Genomic DNA, 19,933 nt, shown 5'->3' with positions numbered 1-19,933 from the left:
GTGCTGACGTGGCAGAACGTGGTTGGGCAGGAGTAGCATCACGCGGGAGGCGTGCTGACGTGTCGAAGAGTGATTGGTCCACGTATGCACCACGTGGGGGGCGTGTTGATTCAGTACGCAGGAGCGTTCTAACACGTGTCAAAGCGTGATTGGTTGAGGCAGGCAGCACGTGAGGGCGTGTTAAGTGCAGCGGTCTATATAAGGTAGAGCTTGAAAGTGTTTTCCATACTGAGTGAGTTCTGAGTGTGTTGTGAGGATTCTTTGAGGCTGTTGTTGGTGTAATGGAGGGCACCGCAAATTTGGTGGTGTATCCTGACGGTGAGATAATACGTAATACTCATGAGGGAGTGAGGTTTGTGTCCCAGAATCCGTTTTCGTTTGTGGTTCCATGCATGATGACGTTAATGGAGCTGCAGAACGGCTTATGTCAAAGCATGGAGAATGGTACGTTAATGAGAGTGAGCAGAATTCTGTATCGGAATCCGGTTGTGGTTTTTGGTGGTCTAATACAGTTTGACACCATTCCGATCACGGATGAAGCGAGTATGCAGAATATGTTTCAAATTCACCGGCAGACTTATACGAGACACCCACAGATTAAGTTGTACATTAAGTTTAAAGCTGTAGAGGCAGTAGCGGTCCAAAATGATATAGATGTAAATGATGATATAGCTGCAGTGTACGAAGGAATGAATAGTGACAGCGAAGAGAACTTCGAAGCCACTTATGAAACCGGCGACGAAGATGAGGATGGTGATGTGGGAGTTGAGGCAGCAGCAGAGAATGTAGTGGTGCATCCGTCGAGTAGTCAACCGATGGGCGTTCCACCTTTTATGCGTGAGTTGGATCTCGACGCCATGCATGCCCCCGAGTTTCCGGAATATGCTAACATAGGTACGTGTTGACTAAATAAGAAGTTTTTGTTAGTTTATACCTTGGACTGTGCAATAAACGATGATTTCGGCTTTCTATAGGAATTGCTGATCCTGAGGACGGAGAGTTCCGAATTGGAATGGAATACAGTTCTAGAAAGTCGGTCGTCGCAGCAATTAGAAGTTTCACTATATCTAGAGGAGTTGACTATGATGTGTATGAGTCTGAGCCACAGACGTTCTATACAAAATGCAAGATGTACGGGCGTGGATGTGACTGGCTTATCCGAGCCAGCTTGATACGGAAAAAAGGTTGTTGGGAGATATGCAGATACAACGGTAGGCACACGTGCATGATCGGAATGATTTCACAAGATCATTCCAAGTTGGACTCGGATACAGTTGCTGAGGCTATAAGGCCATTAGTCGAGACGGACCCGTCCATGAAGGTGAAATCTATAATTGTGGAAGTCCATTCAAGGTTCAACTATACCATCAGTTACCGAAAGGCTTGGTTGGCAAAGCAGAAGTCCGTTGCCAAAGTTTTCGGCGATTGGGAGGAATCTTACCAAGCATTGCCATGGTGGCTCTCGGTCATGGTGGAGAAGATTCCTGGTTCAGTTGTCCAAATAGAAACACGACTACTGTACAATGGAAATGAGGAGGCACAAGGTGTAAAAATACTTCATCGTGTATTTTGGAGTTTCAATCCATGCATTAGGGCTTTCAGGCATTGCAAGCCCCTGGTTCAGGTTGACGGCACACACCTATACGGAAAATACAAAGGTACACTTCTAGTCGCTGTTGCACAGGATGGGAACCAGAACATTGTGCCTATCGCCTTTGCCTTGGTGGAAGGTGAGACAGTTGATGCGTGGCACTTCTTTCTCAGAAATCTGCGAACGTATGTTGTTAGAAAAGACGGTGTGGGTATGATCTCAGACCGACATGAGTCAATACGGGCAGCAGTTAATCGTTCCGGTGGAGACTGGCAACCTCCAAGAGCATGGTGGATGTTTTGTATAAGACACATCGGCAGTAACTTCTTAAGGGCATTCAAAGTCCCTCACTTGCAGAAGCTTGTTGTCAACATAGGGTATTCAAGAACGGTGGAGGAGTACAATATTAACTATAAGAGGTTGGAAGAGCGAGGCGAAGCATATGCTAGGTGGTGCGATGCCATCGGACTCAGACATTGGGTATTGGCATTCGATGAGGGACATCAATGGGGACATATGAGAACGAACCTTGTCGAGTGCATTAACTCAGTGTTGAAGGGTGCCCGTAATCTACCTATGTTGGCGCTGGTCCGAGTGACATATTATAGGTTAAATGAACTCTTTACGCGGAAGAGTGCCGAGACTCATGAACGCAAGCGTGCTGGATTTACGTACTCTGCATTTGCGCAACAGCGGATAGAAGCAAGTATGCAACAGGATGGGAATATAGTGTGCACCGCTTTGATAGACGAAATGAGGTGTTTGAGGTGCGCAAAATGACTACTGAAAAGGTGTTAGTTGTTGATCTTGCACGACGGACGTGTGTCTGTGAGCACTTTCAGGTTGAATGAATACCATGTCGCCATGTTATTGCTTGCTGTGCTAACCAGCGTCTCGATTGGCAGTTGTATGTGCATGATGTGTACAAGATGACGGAAGTTCGTAAAGTATATAGATTTGAGTTCACACCGTTAGGAGATCCCGAGACATGGCCTGCTTATGAGGGACCCACATTGGTGGCTAATCCCGCGCTGAGGCGAACATCTAAAGGCAGGCCCAAACTGACCCGATACTTGAATGAAATGGACTCACATGACATGCGTGGTCCTCGGATATGCCATCTCTGTGGTGCTCAGGGTCATAGTCGGAGTAGGTGTCCGCAGCGTGCTGGACCGAGTGGTGCTGGTTCATAGTTTAATATGTTCATGTTTGTACTTTTTAATTTTTATTTCGTCAGTTGATGCTTTTGAAATCAGACCTGTTTGTATTTTTCAAATGAAGTCAATCCATTGATATTTTAATGTCTGCTTAATATTGTCATTAACTGATTTCCTTAAGTTAATATACAAAATACAAGAACTACGGGTTACATAAGTTAACAAACCAAATATTAAACACGAATTACATTAACTTAACTCTGAAAATAAAATTTAGATAACATAAACCGAAGCTCACTTCTTTCCAGCTAAGTACTTCAATCCCTTGCCCAAAATGCCCAAACTGAACCGCGATGGAGTATACCTATCAGGTGAATTTCGCTCCGTCCGTAGGTCATATGGGTGACCTCAAACCGAGTCATCCACCCCCGGATCTCCCGAACCACCTGCTTCTGTAGGAGCAGCCGACCCACATGCATCTGTCGGAGTGGCAGACCCGCCTACCTCTGCTGGAGCAGATGATCTGGGGTTGAACGTGTCAACAACTCTGTATGCCCGCTGACGCTGCATAAAACCACTATCACATGACGCACTCCCTGACGTGTGGTCAGAAGTACGTCCCAGCAAACCATGAGCCATATCTACTGATGCCCTATGTAGATCAGCTGACACTGACAGTGAAGGAATACCACTAAAATCTAACCAGCCACCCAAACCAGCCTCTCCGCCGTTGGAGAACTCAAACCAATCTGTACCGGAAGGAATGGTAAGTATGGGATCATGATGCTGGCCAGACTGACCGTGGTCACTGTGCTGAGAATGTTGAGAGTAGTGGCTGCCCTAAGAGTGATGGCTACCATGACTGTAGGCCGGTGGGTGTGGTATATAATAAGAAATCGGCTCAAACACTACATGCTGTGGGGCAGGTGGCTGTGGATGATGAGGAACATACCCCGTCAATCTCAACAGATGTCCGTAGGAGCGTACATACCAATCCCGATACTCCACCGTCGGGAGAAAATCCCAGGTCGGAAGGGGGTGCCGATCCCGTAATCGACTGTGTCGCCTGTTGGCCCACTCCTCTATCCATGGCCCATGCATAACTGTCCAGTCATGAAGCTGCACTCCGCGTAGAACGATGCAATGCTGATCAAGTGAAATATCCCTTGCAACCCGCGGAGGAGGTTGTGCATATCCAAACTGACCTCCAACTATAAGTATGGATCTGCTTGAAATCGCGAAGCAATGGTAGATATTTCGCATGGGCATATGCGGTCGACTTGTCCGTGAATAGGGTCGACCCTAACAAACAGAACATATGACATCTGACGTATCTCCTGATGGACTCCTCAGTGTCCAACGGTTCTGCGTCTCTGATACGTCGAACCCAACCCAGCTTTATATAGGACTTCGCATTATGACTGACTGATGGCTCACGACCGAATATCGCTATGCCCTGACTTTGAACGAACTCGCTACTACTGTCTGTCCATCCACTGCCAGCCTCTCCATCAATGGGTAGGCCAAATATATGAGCGACATCCTTTAATGTCACTGTAACCTCACCGATCGGCAATACAAAGGTGTGAGTTTCAGGCCTCTACCTTTCAACCAGAGTAGCTAATATGGGGTGAAATCTTCTTATGACTCTAATTCTAGAGACGTGGTAGAAACCCGTGGCATGTAAGTAGTTCTCCACCATCGGATTTCACGTCTGTGGCGGATTCAGTTTACGCACCAACAAAATCAACAAAGATATATGTTACTTTAATTAAATAATAATCCTTATAAATATTATAATAAACATTCACATATTTATGCGATAACAATATTTAATAATATTTATCTTTTACGTATTATTTAATAATCTTTATTTATAATTTTATTTATTTTTTTAATTTCTTAATAACAATATAATATAATATACTATTTTATACATTTTATATATTTAAGTTATTATAATATTTACTTACTCATATATATACGCAACATATAACGTTTACTTTATAAAAACTATTGTTATATTCTTAAACTCTTTATAAAATATACAAAATAATATTCTCATTACAAAATATACATGCATAAAAAAATAAAAATATATAAAAAATAAAATAAACTTTATTCTAAATACAACAAAAAAAAATTTATCCACTTACATAAATAGGATGATTCAAATAGTTGATAATATGTTCTCCAGGCACCAAATAATTACGTAACATTTTTTTTAATCCTTTAAACTAATATTATTTTTCTTTCACCGTATAAATTTAACTCACCACTATTCACTACTATTCATTATACTCTCACTACACTCTCCTCACTAATATTACCTACAGACTAACCCACTTCATTCTTTCCTTCTCCTCACTATGCTTCAGCTCAAAGACCATGAATGAAGAAGGAGAGAGTCCAACGCATGCATATATATATCAAGGAGCATCACTGGCGCTGGTTCCCGGGATGGGGGCTGTCCCCTGCATGCAGGTAGGCCTGCAACACGCCCCCTGCGTGGTGCAGACATCGGGACTCGGCGCAGCTTCACAGACCTCCATGTACCACGCCCCCGCGTGGTGAGTCACCACGCTCCTGGCGTGCTGCCACCTTGCTCTCCAGCTCACTCACCACGCCCCTAACGTGCTGCCACCTGGCTCTTCCTCTCAGCCACCACGCCCAGGCGTGCTGCTATCTGGCTATCCGCTCAGCCACCACGCCTTCGGCGTGTTGAACGTGACCTCCACCCATCCGCAATTATCCTCTTTGGTCAATATTCGGCCAATACACCAACACTGCCTCCATAAAGAAAATAATTTCCGTTTATTGGTCTTGTCTGAGTTTTTTTTTCCTAGATGGGATCCTATTTTTGTAATGAATGAAAAGGTATATATGTATAAAAAATAAATTGAGGTATGGCATTGTAATATTTACATATAGATAAAGAATTTGGATTTTTTATTTAAATAAATTAAAAAAATATTTTATTTACTAAAATAAATAATTTTAAAATTATTACGGAAATACATCACCTAATTTTATTTTATTTCATTGACAGTGACGAGATAATTATGAATTTATCTCGTATCAGTGAGTTAAAATCATCTATCTCCTTTATTATTTTGAAACGGTTCATCTTTTCTATGATTTCAAATCGTCTATCTTTTCTATTATTTTTAAAAGGTTCCATTTTTAAAAATTTAGTCCAATTTAAATTATTAATATTTTTATTATTTTAAAAATTATATTTATATTTACAAATACACATATCTCGTTTACAGTATAAACGAAATAATTATAGATGTATCTCATTTATACTGTGACGAGATATGTGTATTTTTTTAAATTTTATATATCTTATTTACACGGTAAACAAGATACATTCATAATTAATTATGTCATTTACACTGTAAACGAAACAAGACTATGTGACGTATTTCTGTAATAATTTTTAAAATTATTTATTTTAGTAAATAAAACATTTTTTAAATTTATTTAAATAAAAAATCCTAAAGAATTTAGCTAACAAATTTTAAGAAATTTTTTATTAATTTTATAGTGTATATTAATATTTTTGTTTACTGTATATATCTATCAGTTATTATTTTTCCCTTTTTTTACTTTATTTTCTTAAAATAAATGGATGAAATTACTTTTTAGAATACAAAAAATTTATTTGATAGAGTAGAAAAGAATGCCACCGAAATTTAAAGGTACATGTTTATTCTTTTAAAGTGAAACGTTTGTACAAATATCAACTAAATTTATCTCATCTTAAAATTTACTTAACAGGGCATGATAAAATTAAAATGGTGAAAACTCAGGTAAGTCGATTTCATGTGAAGTTGATATTTGAGAATTGTTAGATAAAAATTTAATCAAATTAATGAAATTATCTAACAGCTCTTAGATATCAACTTCACGTGAAATCGACTACATATGAATTTCTACAAATTAAAATTCAACTCAGTATGAATTGAACGTGGTTTGTGGTGTTCAATTTTCATTCATTCATACAAGTACGCTGCCTGCGCACGCCAAACTATCTCGGGTCAAACCGTTGCTATTAATTAATTAAGCATTTAAAGAATGAAATGACTGCAAGTTAAGTTAATATCAATTTAGCGTATCAACAATTAATCAACTACAAATCTAAAAAAATTAGTGAATTAGCCATTAAACTAATTTAAATTATTAAAAAAAAACTAAATACTATAAATTGCAAATCAATCCGGCAAATAAAAGACGTTGCTTCAAAATGAAGTTGAGAATTAAATGGCAAATTAATATATTATTGACTCCAAACAAATTGGCGGCGGCTGCCACCATCTAATTCCAACCTTCCATGATATTCAACCTTGCCTTCTCCATAGATCAATATCAAATTATCAATGTATGTGTTCAATTTGACTCTCTCCTCCACACTAGCCATTGGATTTTTGCAACAAAAGGACCACCTGCTTAAAACATTGCAACCATGTGGCAGGTCATGTGGGCTCCTAAAATACGTTAATGGAGAGGGACAAATGGGTGTGACCACCTCCATCTCCTATTATGGGAAGGAAATTTCGTAACACTAAAAATATAATTATTTATATATTTTTTTATTAATTTAAAATTTTAAAATAAGTGATATATATCATAGCATAACATTAAAATTTTTATAATAAAAAATATAAAATTCGATCTTTATTATTTCTTTAAAAAAAAGAAAATAACATTTTTAGGAAAAACTACCAAAAGTACTCATGAAATTTACGAACACTGACAAAAGTACTCATAAACTAAGGAAATTAACGCTGTATCCATGAAAGATGGGTTCCATATGACAAAAGTATCCAAATCCTAATTTTTTAATAAAATTCCTAAACTACCCCACCCTAATTCCATTCTACCGTCACTCCCTCTCTTCTCTTATTCTCCTCTCCTCACTTATCCCTAAAAAACCCTCACAGAGTCACAGAAACTCTTCTCCTACCTCCTCATTACCGTCCGCCACCCACCTACTCCATTACCGCCCATCTCTTTTCCTCTCACTGCTTATCCCTCACACTATTAAGGTGACTACAACACCTTCATCGCACACCTATGACCCAACCTGAGGAGAATGCTGTCGTGGCGCGTCTGTTGTAGTCGAGGAGAACGTCGTCATGGTGTATCTGACCCAGCTGAGGAGAACACCGTCGTCGCACACCTGAGAAGAGCGAGGGGGTCGTGGTACTCTTGCATGCAGAAAGCAGGTTCGGTAAAGAGAAATCAGAGAAGAAAGGGAGGCGGCACTGTGGATGGAGGTTCTGCCATTGACGATGTTACAGTCGGCCGGCGAAGAAAAAGGTATTTCTTTTTTTAAATATTTTATTTTATTTTTCTTCTTTTCAGAAATTGATTTGGTTACTACTAAAATGATACTGTTCTTTTTTTTTAAATCTGTTTCTATTTTTTATGAAGGCTGATATTGATTTATAGAAGATCCAGTTGATGACTACTTCTATTTCTGATTTTTGGTGAAATAAATTTCAAATTTGATGAATCGATTTGTTATTTTTTATGGTTGATGGATTTTTCTATTTCTAGTTTTGCTAAAGTGAATTGAAATTGGATGAATGGATTTGAAAATTTTTATGTTTTGAGTATTTTTTGGTGTTTGATTAATTTGGTTTGGGTATGGATTATAAACTTATGAGTGAATCGGTTGAGGTCCGATCTTCTACCACCACCACCACTACCATTAATTTTGGTTTGGTTTGTTGTAAGAGTAGTTTTGGACTCCATGGCAAGAGTTGGTGCAAATTGAATTATGAAAGGTTGAAAAAGTGAGTTGAGGTTGAGTGTAGGGTAGTTTAGGAATTTTATTAAAAAATCAACAAAAAATTATGATTTGGATACTTTTGTCATACGGAACCCATCTTTTATAGGTACAACGTTAATTTCCTTAGTTTATAGATACTTTTGTCAGCGTTTGTAAATTTCATGGTACTTTTAATAGTTTTTCCTAAAAATAAATATGCTACATATATAACGATTTCATAACTTATACAAATATATCATAGAAAATGTTACTTATCATTAAAAATAGAAAGAGTGATAAGACGATATTTTTTTGTATATACACCTTTTTTTTATACATTATATTATTATTTTATTAATAAATATATTTTAAGTTACATGAATAAATAAAGGATATATCAATTTTATTTAATTATATTTTTTAAATAGTTACATTTCAGTCTTATATTTATTCTATATAAATCGTTACAAAATGTAAAATTTTATATGAAAATTGGCTTTAATTATAAATCACTACAGAATATAAAAATTTATGTAAAAATTAATTGTCATCATAAACTCCTATAAAATATAAAAATTTATATAAAAATGGACTACTATCATAAATTACTGCTAAAGAATGTAGTAATTTAAATATTTTTGTTTTTTTTTTTCTCTATCTACTATAGATGTTGGGTACAGATTTGATGAGTAAATCACGTTTGTAGCACTAAAACACCAAAAAATTATTTGGCTGATTGGTGAGCGTTTTTAATGAGGAACTCTTAGATTTTGTATTTTTTTAATTTAATAATAAATATTTTTCTGAATCTAACTTGATGTGATTAGCTACTTAACGTTTTATGCAGCTTTTGTGCTAATGAGATAACTTTATAAATATTAATTTTTTGATGGTTATTGTTATTAGATCTAAAATATTTTTTTTTGGTATTATATCAAAAAAATAAAAGATTAAATGTTTAAATTAATTTAAAATTGATGAAAAATTTTGTAGGCAAAGTATATTTTATATATATTATTTTGCACAAGCGGCAGAGATCGCTGAATATCAGAAAAGAAAAGAGGGCATCAGGTCAGAGTAGGGGAAGAATAATAGTAAAATTGATATAGTGTGTAATATTGTTGGGCAGGATTGGATAGCTTTTTTGTCTCTATTTTTGTCACCAACGTGCACTACCCCTCCTCACCAGCATAGTCCTTCACCTCTGATGATGGTGTCTCTAAAGTCTGCGGCCGCGTTAGCTCTAACTCTATCTTAACAGACTAAGTTACTTCGAAAGTAGCAATAAGCTCTGCTAACACTGGAAAGATGAACAGAGGCCCCTCTGGTTTTAGCGCATCAATTCTCTCCCCCTATCCATTCAATCATCTGGAGTATTGAATTTTTCAAACCACCTCACCCGTTTCCTTTTTAAGCTCAATTTCTCATTTATGTGTTGAATTGTCTCCGTTAAATTTTGAAAAAGATAATATTAAATATGTATGTATGTATGTGTATAATGTACCTTTCTCCTTACATTATTTAAAAAAAATTATTAGGCATATACGAGTATGATTCATTGCTCGTAGCATCCTTTCTTCTGTGAAAAAACTCTTTATGACAACATTAAGATCATCTTTAATTATCTCTCAGAAGTGTTGGTAAAATCTATCAGTGAATCCGTCACCACCTGGGACTGAGAATGCATTGACAGAAAATATTGCTTTTTTATTTATTCCATTGTGACTCTTCTAGTAAGTCTTCGATTTGTTTCTTTATCCATCTTAGCCTCCAAGTCCTCTAGTTCGATCGTGGCTGGTCTGGAGTTTGAAGATGTGAACAAATTTTGGAAGTACTCAATAGCAATCTAAGTTATACGCTCGGTGTCTGATCTGAAATTTCCATCACTATCTTGCAGCCTATAAATTTTATTTTTTTCAGTTCTGGGTTTGAGTCTTGGCATAAAAAAATTTGGTATTTTAGTCACTCCATTTCAACCGTTGAATTCTAAATTTTTCACTCCAATATCTCTCCTCTTTTAAATAGGCCTCAGATAACTCCTCTTCTAATTGAAGAATTTTTCTTTTGTCCGCTCTTATACCTTTGAGTTTCTCTTGTTCTACTTGAATTCTCAATTCTAAAATTTTCTTTTGAGAGTTGCTAGAACTGGATTTTCGACATTCCACTAGTTCATGTCTATATCTCTTCAACTTTGAAAAGAATTTGAATATTGGAGAGCCTTCAAATTGTGAATGTCATGCTTCTTCCACGATATGTCGAATCTCCTCACTATCACACCACCTTTCTTGGAATCAAAACCTTCTCTTAGTTTTATTGCCATTAATAATAGAGGACAGTGGTCAGATCTAGAGTCTTCTAGGTGAAGAATTGATGCTCTCGAGTAATTTGATCAAAATTGGAAAGAAGAGAGGCATCTGTCTATCCTTTCTAGAATGAGATTCTCCTCATATTGTCGATTTCTCCAAGTAAACTTCCTTCCTTTATATCCCAAATCCACTAACTCCTATCATTAATAAAATTGTTAAAAGCCTCAATTGATGCAATTGATTTCGTGCATCCTCCTTCCTTTTCATGATAAGTGGATATGCCATTAAAATTTTTTATCACGAGAAAGTAAGGGCTTGCTGACCTCTTAATATCCAGGATTCTTTGATACTGATCTAAGCAAATGCTCTCATCACAGTGTAAATGAACTACCATTACTTTCCATCATTTTTGATTGGCAATGTCTAACCAATCAAAATAGATGAAAAATTCATCATTGAACCGCCACAGAAATTTCTCTATCTTCCTTTCAAGCCAGTGCCAAGCCCCCAGAAACTCATCTTTGATTGATAATAAAACAAAATTTTATGGTTTATTTTGTATTGAATTTGGTAAATTTTATCAATTTTTTTCACATTTATTCACTAAAATAGCATGGTTTTGCAATTCTCCCTAATTTGTGCTTAAGGATGAAAACATATTTTTTAGGCCTTAAAATTGCTAAATTTAACTCACTTTAATTCCATTCGATGCCTTGATATATTTGTTGAGTTATTTCAGGTTTATAAGGCAAGGATTGGATTGAAGAAGTGAAGAAAAAGCATGCAAAGTGGAGAATTCATGAAGAAATAAAGGAATTGCTAAGCTGTCAATCCTGACCTCTTCATATTAAATCGATAATAACTTGAGTTACAGATGTCTAAATGAGGCGGTTCCAATTGCGTTGGAAAGCTAATATTTGGAGCTTCAAAATCTCATGCATTTAGGCACCCACGCGTACGCGTGACAGGATCAGCGTGCTTCACTAAAGACAATACGTGACCAGCAATTTTTGAAGCATTTTGGGCCCAATCCAACCCGTTTCTGATGCTATTGAACCAAGGATTGAAGGGGGAACGAATCAAGTAGTCATAATTTGGAGCAAGTAGTCATAATTTAGTTTTAGCCATGTTTTAGGTTAGTTTTCTAGAGAGATAAGCTCTCTCTTCTCTCTAGTATTAGGGTAGATTAGATTAAATTCCTCTTAGGTTTAGATTTTATTTGTTACTTTGATTTAGTTTTCTTGCAATTTCTTATTCTTACATCTTTGTTCTTTTAGTTTCATTTGCTATTTTCTTTATTTTGTCACTTTCATGTTTATGAACTCTTGTTAGATCTTGATTTGCATTTAATGCAATTTGATATTTTATGTTTTTTGATGCTTGTTTGAGTTGTTATTATTATTTTCTTGCAATTGATAGTTTAGATTTTGTTATTATTGTAATTTTACCATGCTTTCCTTTTATATCTTCCAAGTGTTTGATAAAATGCTTGGTTGGATTTTAGAGTAGATTTTTATACTCTTGTCTTGTGATTGAGGACTTTGGTCCCTTGATATCATTGATGTCCAGTTTCATTGGTGTTTTAGGATTGTTAATTGATTTTAGGATCAATAATGTCCACTTGACTTAACCCTCCGATGTTAGAGAAAAACTAAGTGGAATTAACTCTTTGTAATTACCATGTTGTGGTCAATGATACAAGATAGAAAACCTTGACTCTTAATCCTTACTATGAGTGTCTTTTAGCATTTATAGTTCCTTAGTTGTTTGTTTTAATTTCTTATTCATCATCTCAAAAATCCCAAAAGAAATCCCATAACCAATAATATTCACACTTCCCTACAATTTCTTGAGAGACGACCCGAGGTTTAAATACTCTCGGTTTTTATTAGGTTTGACTTAAGTGACAAACAAATTAAACTTTGATTGAGGGTTATTTGTTGGTTTAGAACTATACTTCAACGGAATTATTTTGTGAAAATTTCTAACCAACAATTTCTCTCTATTAAGTTTTTGGCGCCGTTGCTGGGGAACTTGCAAATGTGCGCTTGTTATTGGTTATTGTATATATATTGATATTGTGAATAGCTTGATTTTTGGTTTGTTTGTTAGTTCTTACTAGTTTTAGGAGTTGTTTTCTTTGTTTCTTACTAGCTTTAATTTTTATTCTCTTTTTTTACTGTGAATTCTCACCACTTTAGCTATGAGTTTGGTTCTAACTATGTTGTAGGAAGTGAGAATTTCAATGAGGATATGCATTAAGGATGGAACAATCAAAGGTGAGAGGAGCCTCAAACTTATGGACAACCTTCATGGCAACAACCTCCTCCAATGTACTATGAGTAAGAACCATTCCATCATGCATACCAATCCAATGGTTATGGTGGACCTCCTTGTGGTTATCAACCACAACCACCACATGCTTATGAACCCCCTCCTCAACATAGCCCTCAACCACCATACTCACAAGCCTCATACCACCAAACACCTTCATATGATCCTAACCCATATCTATCATACCAACAACCTTATGACCCATATGAACCATACATAGAACCACCTCAATTCCAACACAGTTACTCCCAAAAATCACCTCCATATACAACATCTTCATACCCTTATCAAGATGAACCACCTTCCTATTATGAACCTTTTCTCTTACATAGTGAACCCTCTTATTCACCACAAACACCAATGGATAACCCTCTCATTTCATATCTCAAAGAGCTAAGGGAATGTTGCACCATTGTTCAAGAGCGACTTGAAGCTCTAAGGAGGCAAGATAAAATCATGGCTACCTCAACTAAGGTAGTAAGAAACTTGGCCTCACAATGCTTAGATACTCAAAGCACTCCCATGGTCACATGTGGAGAATCAAATGAAGAGCGGAGTATGAAAGAGAGATTAGAAACTCTGGTAAAGAATGAGTAATGGAACTTTGTATTGGAACAATTGGAGGAAACCGTAATTGTTGAAGAGGAATAAGTGGTTGAAGACTTAGGAGATATTGAAAGTCCATGGGAACCAAAAGTTGTAGAGCCCTCTAAAGTTGAAGAGGTTGATCAAGAGATGGATTCAATCATTGATGAGTTTCTATCTATATTAACTAATTACCTCAATGATTTTGTTGAATCCTCTCCCGTTGGACATGAAATAGAAGTCAAAGAAGAAGGTGTACAACCTCCAATACCCTTGGTAAATGATGAAGAAGAAATTGGATTGAAAGAAAGCTACCAAGAGGTGGAGGTAAATCAAGGAGAGCACAAAGGAGTGGAGCTTGAAAGATCATTAGAAACACCTCTCCTCAAGCCATCACCATCTATTCTTTCACTCAAGTGGGTAAATCTCTTACCCTAAGCTTTACTTTTCCCCTTTAATATGGTTTGCTTGAGACGGATGGTCAACCTGGAGCTCTTTATAGCCTTAAGAGCAAAAGAAAGATGGTTAGTAGTTGGAAACACCATTCTAGGTTCATTATGGTTTGCATGTTTAAGGTCTAAATACAAATATTGGTGTAGAGCTAGATTGCATGGGTCTAGAAAATTGTTTAGATGCTTGAGTGAGAATTTGAATTGCTTGCCACCCAATTGAAATTTTGATGATCAATTAGAAGATGGGTGCAAAAATAAGGTTTGGAATCTCGGTGGATATTGGATATGCAAGCATTGGTAGGAATTCAAGGATGAATACAAGCACAAGCCACATTGATAAGGACCTCATCCATTGTCCAACTTAACAACAATAAATAAAAGTGGTAGGTGGGAGACACCCCACCATGATAAACTCTTTTCATTTTTCTCTTTTGTATATATTGATAAATGAGTTTTATTTCATGTTTAGTTTGGTTGGTTGAATTTATTTCATAGTTTAGTATGTTTAATAAGGTTTGGTGGTGTTTATATGACTGTTTGGGTGTTTGGAATGCTTTGTTTGGTGCTAGAACTTGAAAAATTTTGAAAAACAAAGCACCCTGTCATGCGTACACGTGACCCCAAGATTTTGAGCATGCCAGGATCGTGCATGGACTATTCCATTGCACGGTTCAAACAGAGAGTTGTGCGCATAGTGTGTGGAAATTGTGCATCTAGCACAATTTCTTCCCACGCGTACGCATGACCCACGCTTACGCATCACCCCCTATTTTCCCTATCATGCATACGCCTGCTAGACGCGCACGCGTCGCACCTCATTCTCCCAACCCATGCTTACGCGTGACCCACGCGTACGCATGGGTACCCCTGTTCACACACACTTCTTTTCTTTTCTTATTTATATTTCTTTTCTTCTTCTCTTTTCTCTTCTTTTCTTTCTTTCTTCCAACCATCATCTACAGCCACCATTTACCATCCACCATAATTTTCTTTGGTTGGTTAGTTAGTTAGTTTGTTGGTTAGCTAGTTAGTTAGTTAGTTTAATTTTCTATTTTAGGTGATAAGTGTTGAATTATTGTTTTGATTTGTAATTTTGTTGTTATTGCTACTGATTACTGATAGGATGCTATTTTAGCATCATTGTTATTAATATTCATTGAGTCATTGTTGGATTTCTTTATTAAAGACACAATTTGTTACTTGGTATTCAATTATTCATGCTTAATTTTGTGCCTACCAAGTACTTATGACATTGCCTTCAAAACTTTCTAAATCTTTTGAATTTCATGATTTGATCACCATGTGATTTGAATTTTTTACCTTGACTAGGCAATTTCTTGATGTTGGATGTTGTACATTTATCTTAATACATTGTGTTTCTTGATCATATGCATCCATAGGTTATGCTTATGCCTTAATGACATATTGACCCTTAATTGTTTAACTATGTGCTCTACACATACTTGAAACTAGTTATTTTGGCATAATTCTTCAATTGTGAAATCGGATTGTAAGCTCACTCATGTCAATTAGGTGATGAAAATAAACATCAATGTGTGTCATTATTTGATGTGTGAGCTCTATATTTCATTTGATTCATTGAATTCTCTTGCACATCAACCAACGTCCATTCATCATCCATTTCACATTTGCCTAATTCTTGCTTGAATGCTTTCATGCTCTTTACTACTTGTTTGTTTATTTTAACCTACAAGTTGTCTTCAAAATATTTCAAGCACACTAGAATGAGTGAAGTGCATACTTCTTTTGTGTAATTATAACATAGCTTTCTATGCTAGTATGTGTTCTAAACCGCATGCAACTTAGAACTCACACACTATTTTTTCTTAATGTCACACACTTAGTCACTCACTTTATTTTAGTGATTCTTACCTCCTTCCAACAATATATGCTTCCTTATTTTTGCATTTACTTGTCTTATTATCCTGCATTTTATCTTTCAGGATAATTCACCATAAGCAAAAATGGAAGCAGAAGAAAGAACATGCAGCAACCGATTAACTCACCAGCTGAAGGTGGCAATCCGAAAAGTCGTCGTACCCCATTACTCATCTTTGAATGCATTGAGGACGGTGCAAACTTTTAAGTGTGGGGAGGTCGTCTGACCGATCGGCAATTTTTGGGTGACAAATTCCAATCCTAATACTTTCACATTTCATTTATTTTTCTTCTATTACTAGGTCTTTTAGAATTTTTAGTTGCATTTTTTTAGTTTTCATATATATAATAAGTTTAGTCAAAATAACGAAATTATCCAAGAAAACTCTTTTTTTTATAGGGCATTGATATCCTAATTGATTTGAGTTGAAATATTTTTCATGAAAATTGCTTGAATTATATATTGTGGAACATGATTTTTGTGCTAAGAACACATAAGCATGTGAGTTTTGAGCCTAATTGTGTGGTTACATCATATTAACCATTATTTTTATTCTTGTGTGTATTATTCTCTTTCTATGATTGTAATCTTTGATTTGTTTGATTCTTTATATCCATTATTTTGTGTATGAATGCATCTATATGATTGAAACCTTTATTTCATTAGAATCACTTATCCAAATGGCTTTACCCTTTTATCCACCTTTTGTTAACCAATTTTGAGCCTATTTTAATCCCTTTTATTCTTAATTTTAGCACATCACTACCCCTAAGTAAAAAACAATAAATGTCCTTAATTTGGATCTTTGATTAGCTTAGACTAGTGAGAGTGTGTATCATTTAAGTGTGGAGAAATTTGGGGACATTAGTAGAGATAAAAGTACATTTTATATTTTTATTGAAGATCTTGAAAATTGGGTACATACTCATGCATTAATTGTTTAAACCATATACATTGATACTGTTGTATATATTTTATTTGGAAAAAAAAGTAAAAGAAAAATAAAAGAAAAAAAGAAAAAAAGTAATAAAAAGGGGACAAAATGTCCCAAAGAAAAGTCATAATAACAATGCATATGTGTTGTGATTAAAAAGAGAATGCATGAGTGTGTAAAAAAATGAATAATGGGTAGTTAGGTTTGTATTTGAATTGTATAGGTTGTTATATATGTTAGGGGAGAGTTTAAGTTAATCAAAGATTCAAATTTCAAACTCATTTGACCATATACATCCTTACCCTTACCCTAACCCCATTACAACCTTTGAAAAGTCCTCATGATATTTGTATGCATGCATTGAATAGTTGTTGATTGTTAGAAGAAGAACAAATCTTAGAAAGCATGATTAGATGAGAATTGAGTGAATCAACCCTATACACTTGAGTGACTAGAGCGTATACACATCCGGTGAGGGGTCCGATTGGTCAATTCAATGTTTCCACCGATTATTATTTCTTATCTTGCAAGTTTATAATTCTTTTCAATAAGTCAATTCAATTGTGGATTTGATTGGATTGTGATTGCTTTAGTCCTCATGTTCATATATGTATTCTTGGAATTTGATTTATATTGACCAAGTAATTGCATGCATTTAGATAGATTGCATTTAGATAGTTCACATTAAATAAATATTCATACTCGCTTTCTTGTTTTTCTTGAGTTTAGCATGAGGACATGCTATTATTTAAGTGTGGAGAGGTTGATAAATCACAATTTTATGGTTTATTTTGTATTGAATTTGGTAGATTTTATCAACTTTTTTCACATTTATTCACTAAAATAGTATGATTTTGTAACTCTTCCTAATTTGTGCTTAAGAGTGAAAATATGCTTTTTAGGCTCTAAAATTACTAAATTTAATTTACTTTAATTTCATTCGATACCTTGATATGTTTGTTAAGTGATTTTAGGTTTATAAGGTAAGGATTGAAATGAAGAATAGGAGAAAAAGCATATAAAGTGGATAATTCATGAAAAAATGAAGTGCTAAACGATCAATCCTGACCTCTTTGTTCTAAATCGATCATAACTTGAGTTACAAAGGTCTAAATGAGGCGGTTTCAGTTGCGTTGAAAAGCTAACATCCAGATCTTCAAAATAATATACAATTTGTCATAATTGACATGCACTTAGACGACGCGTATGCATGCCCCACGCATACGCATGACAGGATCAGCGTGCTTCACTAAAGGCAATACGTGACCAGTGATTTCTGAAACATTTTGGCCCAATCCAACCCATTTCTGATGCTATTGAACCAGAGATTGAAGGGGGAATGAAATAAGTAGTCATAATTTAGTTTTAGCCATGTTTTAGGTTAGTTTTTTAGAGAGAAAATCTCTCTTTTCTCTCTAGAATTAGGGTAGATTAGATTAAATTCCTCTTAGGATTAGATTTTAATTGTTGCTTTGATTTAGTTTCCTTACAATTTCTTGTTCTTACATTTTTATTCTTTTAGTTTTATTTGTTATTTTTTTTATTTTGTCACTTTCATGTTTATGAACTCTTGTTGGATCTTGATTTTTATTTAATGCAATTTGATTTTTTATGTTTCTTTGATACTTGTTTGAGTTGTTATTATTGTTTTTTTTTTGCAATTGGTAGTTTAGATTTTATTATTAGAATAATTCTCCACATACAAGCGTTTTTTTATATAAGTCTTTACAAGTCATTTATATTAATGCGCTTCAAACCGTTATTGCACGTTTTCACTGCACCTTCTTCTTCTTCTTCTTCTTCTTCTTCTTCTTCTTCTTCTTCTTCTTCTTTTCTTTCGTTTCTTGCCTTCTCTTTTTCCTTCTTCATTTACGTGCTTTTCTCTCTGTTTTCTTTCTTCGTTATTTTCGATTTCTATTTTTTTTGACATCAAACTCTGAAATCGTTTTTGAAGAAGAAGAAGCAACAGAAGATGAGGAGGAGAAAGAGAAAGAGATCTGAATTATGCATAAGGTGTACTTCAACGAATTTTGGGTGTATTTCTGTAATCGTTTGGGTGTATTTCTGTAATCGTTTGGGTGTATTTCTGAAGTTCTATTATCTTCAAATTTGGCAACAAACTCGTTTTCATAGAGGAAGAAGAAGAAGAGTCGTTCATAATGCATGGTGAGTAGCGCGCTTTGGAAATAGGAAGTGGTTGAATAACGTGCGTTTATTTACTCTTGAATGTGGGAGTGTAATGCGTGTGTTTTGTTGGACTTGTGCCAACTTATAAGACTTGTAAGCAAAAAAGACTTGTATGTGTAGCAGCCCTTTTATTATTATTGCAATTTTACTATGCTTTCCTTTTATGCCTTCCAAGTATTTGATAAAATGCTTGGTTGAATTTTGGAGTAGATTTTTATACTCTTGGATTGTGATTGAGGACTTTGGTCCCTTGATACCATTAATGTCCAGTTTCATTAGTGATTTAGGATTGTTAATTGGTTTTAGGATCAATTATATCCACTTGACTTAACCCTCTAATGTTAGAGGAAAACTAAGTGGAATTAACTCTTTGTAATTACCATGTTGTGGTCAATGATATAATATAAAAAACCTTGACTCTTAATCCTTGTTATGAGTGTCTTTTAGTATTTATAATTCCTTAGTTGTTAGTTTTAATTTCTTGTTCATCATCTCAAAAACCCCAAAAGAAACCCCATAACCAATAATATGCACACTTCCCTGCAATCATTGAGAGACGACTCGATGTTTAAATACTCTCAGCTTTTATTAGGTTTGACTTAAGTGACAAACAAATTAAAATTTGATTGAGGGTTATTTGTTGGTTTGGAACTATACTTCAACGGAATTATTTTGTGAAAATTCCTAACCGACGATTTTCCTCTATCA

The 19,933-nt window shown here is 35.4% G+C and overlaps 1 protein-coding gene across 1 annotated transcript; it reads left to right on the top strand.

Annotated features, from left to right (window-relative positions):
* The first annotated feature begins 281 nt into the window (after window positions 1-281).
* Window positions 282-2,371, top strand: LOC107487745 (uncharacterized). Its single transcript, XM_016108442.1, has 2 exons — window positions 282-894; window positions 975-2,371. Exons 1-2 carry the CDS (start codon window positions 282-284, stop codon window positions 2,369-2,371), a joined length of 2,010 nt encoding a protein of 669 aa, XP_015963928.1.
* The last annotated feature ends 17,562 nt before the right edge of the window (window positions 2,372-19,933 follow it).

This window comes from Arachis duranensis, chromosome 5 (genome assembly GCF_000817695.3).
Source record: "Arachis duranensis cultivar V14167 chromosome 5, aradu.V14167.gnm2.J7QH, whole genome shotgun sequence".
NCBI lineage: Eukaryota > Viridiplantae > Streptophyta > Magnoliopsida > Fabales > Fabaceae > Arachis > Arachis duranensis.
Note: the sequence above shows the minus strand (reverse complement) of the source record. Positions and strands in the feature narration are given on the sequence as shown.